At 37.5% G+C, this 5513-nt stretch overlaps 1 protein-coding gene across 1 annotated transcript; it reads left to right on the forward strand.

Annotated features, from left to right (window-relative positions):
- The first annotated feature begins 4260 nt into the window (after positions 1–4260).
- Positions 4261–5088, forward strand: LOC137390705 (salivary glue protein Sgs-3-like). The gene has a single exon (XM_068077027.1). It carries the CDS (start codon positions 4261–4263, stop codon positions 5086–5088), a length of 828 nt encoding a protein of 275 aa, XP_067933128.1.
- The last annotated feature ends 425 nt before the right edge of the window (positions 5089–5513 follow it).

Genomic DNA, 5513 nt, shown 5'->3' on the forward strand with positions numbered 1-5513 from the left:
TTCCAAATGGGTGACCCTATAATGGTCAACACGTTCAGTTACTGTTTTTATTTGTTGAGGTGATAGAACTGCTAAATCACTTGAAGTTAGTAGCTCAGGCACGCAGTCTGTGAAATTCCTTGTCACGATGGCAACAGCAATAGACTTGTTTATTGCGCCTCTGCCCTTTGAGGAGATGTAATTTAGGCATGAAAGTATATAAGAAATGATGTTACAGGGTGCAATGTGCAAACTGATATTGTACAAATGTGGAGGAATTTCTTGCGTGCATCAGAGTTCAAAAGTTGAGTAAAGGAATAACAACTCACAATTGAGTTATTCTGCTCCCAGACTATTAAGCATCATTTTACTTGAATACACAGTAGATGAGCAGTAGATAGGCTTAGTACTTACATATTGTGGTAATCAAGGTGGGCAAAAAGGTATGTTAAGCAACTGTTCTTACCGGTAATAAGTATGGATCACCCTCAAAGTAGTTTCCAGAACCAACTCCCTTGGCACAGCTACATATATCACACAAAAACTATCTATAAAATTTCGAAGTTCCCAAATTTTTCATAAATTTTTCCAATCTTTTCGATATATTTTTATTGCTTGTGACTGTTGACGAGTTGAATTAACCTATTGGGCGCAAGTTTATCTTTTTGATGGCAAATATTAATTTGTTAGAATATATATTGTTGTCATATTGGTCTGCACAATGTCTGTTATTTTTGCACAGCTTGTTCTACTCTTGCACTTACAACAACTAATCACAGGGTTACTGAGTCCTTGACCAGAATGCGTAGTACACGAATACATCCATATTTATATAATAAAATTTGGCAAGATGAGCCATCTTGCAATAGAGCCCACATAGTAGTCTCAAGTGCAGTAGTACTTTGTGATATACGGAGTTGTCTTGTTTATATTGTAGTGCCAACAACTTCACATTATTAGTTTAATGCTTCAAGAACAGTTGCCAGATGTAAGCAACAACTTTTGAAATTTTTTTAACAAAGCTTTAGGATATACAAACTTGATTTTTCAAATGTCTAAATTTAAAGTTTCTTTTTAAAATAGCTGCAAAATTCTTGTTAATTTTTGTCAATACAAGATAAGGAGTTGTCCTGTTTATTTTCTGTGTTTAGACTGACAACTTCAATTTGATATCATATCAATATGTAGCATGTTAATGTTCTAATGAAGTATCCAGTGTGCAAACTGGTAACGAGACCTTTTGTAGGCCTTTCTCTAGGTGAATAATTGCAAGTTACAGGTTAATTACTTCATGTAAAATGTTGGTTAGATTATGATTTTAAGATTATTCTTCTAGCCATATTAAATCTAAACAAACAAATAAAATGTAGAAGTGTGATACTTAGCAAGTCTTTATAAATAATAAGCTCTTTAAATGACACATCAATCTATTATTCTGACAGCACTGACTCATATAATAGGTTTAGATAAGTGCATGAACCTCTTGAGCCAACTTGACAAATGCTTCTTTCATCTTAGAAACTTGACACAAAGTAGAGCATATTTAGTTCTCTGTGTATTACACAACTGCAAGGTTGAAGAGCCCAGCAGCTTATATAGTGACTGTTAGCCGCTGAGTTCATAACTATTCTATTCTGTTTTAAGCACTAGTGTAATCATTTTGAGTTGCTATACAGAACAGCTGCATTCCTGTCCCGCTTTAGCTATGGATTTACCCTATTTCATGATATCACGCTAAAACACAATGATATATTATTAGCCATATGAGCCATATGTATATTATGAATCTTGAAAACATGAAATGGAAAAAGAAGACCAACAAATTTAGTATGTTTGAGCAATTTTAGAGTATAAAAAACTGGATTTATTTTAAACAACAATGTTCAAATAACTATTTTTTCTTTAGCTATCTTTTGGTTTGAAGAGTTTAACTTTCAATCTAAAAATGACTCGTGCAATCTCTGTACGGGCTGTGCAAAGCGGAGTACAGAAAACACTAGAAATCCTTTGCTGCGAGCACCACATTGAAAAGTTGCAACTGAAGATATATTTTGATTAAATGGACGTGATTTTTGAATTTTTTTATTGTTACTGTAATTTCAGCATCGTTTGTATTATTATGTTAATTAAATTGAAATCAAAATTCGGGATTTTCTATTCACTGATTTATCACAGAGCCAGATGCAATCATCAAAAAATCTATTTGTGGCTCGAGAGCCATAGGTTTCTTACCCCTGTGATATAGAGTGCATGAAATACCGGGCATCGTCGGGCGTACTACTAGTGTATAACAAATGCATTGTGATGAAGAAAGACAGAAAGTGAAAAAAAGTAACAAATCAAATCATCTAAGGGTTTGATTTTAAACACACTTTAATTTTTGAAAAACTGAAATATGAGCTTTTGTCAAATGCTTTTTTGTGAAAGTGATTTGTGTTTAACTTTATACTGATTTAAAGATAACTGTCAAACTTTGGTTGGTTGTTAGAGAGGGGACAACTACTGTGGGATTGTGCTGTGTCGGGTGTTACTGTATATTTGTGTGCGAAGTCATTCTGTATTGTGAGTTAAAGTGTTCAATTGATAAATTTAAGTTATCATGTATTAAGTTATTATGTTGCATGAAGCTTTAACTAGTCAAGAAATCTAATAGTGTAAAAATATTTCATCATATTTAACTATTTTGATGTATGTACATGTATAAATACTGAGTTATTTTTATATAAATTATTATCTCTCTACTGCGTAAAACCAGTATGCTATTATGGGTCAAGGTCTTTGCATAGAAATAGTCGCGGTGAGTTTATGGTTATGTATGATATGAAATCTAAAGGTATATCACTCATAGTTTAACTAGTGCAACAGTGGTTCAGAGTAGTTAAACCAGCTCCAAGAAAAGATTACCCTATAGATAGAGCAAGTGTAAGACACAAACCCACAGCGACCAATATAAGACCAAGCAGCCGTGTCAACTGATACTCGGTGTCAGATGAGTGAGAAGTTGTCAAACCAAGACAAGTGTTTTTCTCATGCAAGTCCCTCTCTTTTTATTTGACTGTTCTTCCTCTGTTCAGCAGTGGGTAATTTTAGTTATTGATTGGCTCTCATTAACAGGTTTCTGATTGGTTTCTCACAGTTCATTATGTGGCTCTTAACTAACTACGGTCATACCGTTACATACGAGTGCTCCAACATGTGTGAAACTCAAGACTGACTTCTTAGCAAGTTTCTTTTCTGAGATACGAATAATCTTTAAGATCTGAGCTCTAAGATCTGAGTTCTCGATGGCCATCACAATATATGACCAAGTATAGACCGCTTCCGAGAACAGCATCGCTCGGATTTTGTCGTCAAATTGGTTTGAAAAACTTTTTTAAATAGTTGGCTAAAGGTTACAGTGAAGGCGAAGCAAAAGATGCATATCCAAAAACTGATGCAATACTAAAAATATATGACAAAAAATTAAAGTTTAGTAAAATATTAAACTTAGCTTAAAATGTTTGTTTAATAAGCTAAGTTCATTTGAGTTAAATTCAAAGTTTCTATTACGTAAACTCACAAAAGTTTAGTGTACTGAACAAGTTGCTTATAAGACTCTCAGGCCGTTGTTAGGCATAACGTCTGTCTCGAAGGTAAAAACTTCATTCGGTATTGTACATAGTGATGTTCGGTTTATTGCAGATCATAACAATTAAATGGGTATTTGTTAGTTTGTTAGTGTAGGTACTGCATTATAACACCTAAAAATACTTTTTCCACCATAATATCCTTTTATTGTGGTTTTTCATAATATGGTAACGCATTAATTTGTACGTAGCTATTTTATAGAGGAAATAATGTTTTGACAGGTGAGAAAATTGACATACGAGATTAGTCCTAGAACGCATTAAGCACATATGTCGAGGTATGACTGTACGAACTTGAACAATTTGTCAAAATCAGACTAGAAAACTCTACCTATTGCTGTAAAGAAGACTAGAAATACCGCTATGTTTTTTATTGTGCAAAAGTTATATGTCAGTCATTACATGGCTTTTGACTGAGAAAATTGACCAGTTTGATTTTCCTGTTACTCTGCACAGCTGCTAGTGCAATTGACTTATTTTAGATGGTTTTAGCTGACTCTTGAAAACCTAGTTCCATTACTTCAATTGTAAGAATTGGAATTCGATCTCACTAACTCATTTTGATTAAAACTAGATTGCGGACCATCTTGCATAAATAGTGGCTCTCAATTCTCTTCTGCTCAAGTCACCATGATTCTTCTAAAGTTTGTTCAATATGAGTGGGCCTTCACTTAGGGCCACTTTGTACAACACAACTACGAAATATGCGCCTTCACTCGGGGCTACTCTCTACAACACCACCAGAGAATATGCGCTTTCACTGGGGGCCACTCTCTACAACATCACCAGAAAGTATGCGGCTTCACTCAGGGCCACTCTCTACAACACCACCAGAGAGTATGTGCCTTCACTCAGGGCCACTCTCTACAGCACCACCAGAAAGTATGCGCCTTCACTCAAGGCTACTTTCTACAACACTACCAGAAAGTATGCGCCTTCACCTGGGGACACTCTCTACAACACCACCAGACAGTATGTGCCTTCACTCGTGGCCACTTTCTACAATACCACCAGAGAGTATGCACCTTCACTCAGGGCCACGCTCTACAACACCACCAGAGAGTATGCGCCTTCACTCAAGGCCACTCTCTACAACACCACCAGAGAGTATGCACCTTCCCTCAGGGCCACTCTCTACAACACCACCAGAGAGTATGCGCCTTTACTCGGGGCCACTCTCTACAACACCACCCGAGAGTATGCGCCTTCACTCGAGGCCACTCTCTACAACACCACCAAAGAATATGCGCCTTCATTTAGGGCTACTCTCTACAATACCACCAGAGAGTATGCGCCTTCACTCGGGGCCACTCTTGACAACACCACCAGAGAGTATGTGCCTTCCCTCGGGGCCACTCTCTACAATACCACCAGAGAGTATGCGCCTTCACTCGAGGCCACTCCCTACAACACCTCCAGAAAGTATGCGCCTTCACTCGGGACACTCTCTACAACCCCACCAGAGACTATGCGCCATCACTAGGGGCCACTTTCTACAATACCTTAGTGTAGCTGTCAGAACTTTGAGATGAATTGTACATGAAAGCTGTACCAGAAGTCAGTATAGCCTGAAAAATATGGGTTCCCCATCCTTATGTTCATCAAGGGACATGAGACCATCACCCTTTTTATGTACTACTGACAGGTTACCCTGACTGTCTCAGACTGAATTGAGCAAGAGGGGACTCTCAGGCTACCCCGGATTTGAATCAACAACAAGAAAAAACCCAGTCAACTTAGCCGGTTGCCTCCCAGCTTTCAAGACGCTTAGTATTGAGATGGTTGCCCTTCAGCCCAACCAGGATGACCTAGTATTTAGCCAGCTGCCTCTCAGCCTTCCAAGGACCACTTAGTACTGAGTTGGTTGCCTCTCAGCCCTCCCATGACCACCTGGTACTGAGATGGTTT

This window comes from Watersipora subatra, chromosome 3 (assembly GCF_963576615.1).
Source record: "Watersipora subatra chromosome 3, tzWatSuba1.1, whole genome shotgun sequence".
NCBI classification, from domain to species: Eukaryota; Metazoa; Bryozoa; class Gymnolaemata; order Cheilostomatida; family Watersiporidae; genus Watersipora; species Watersipora subatra.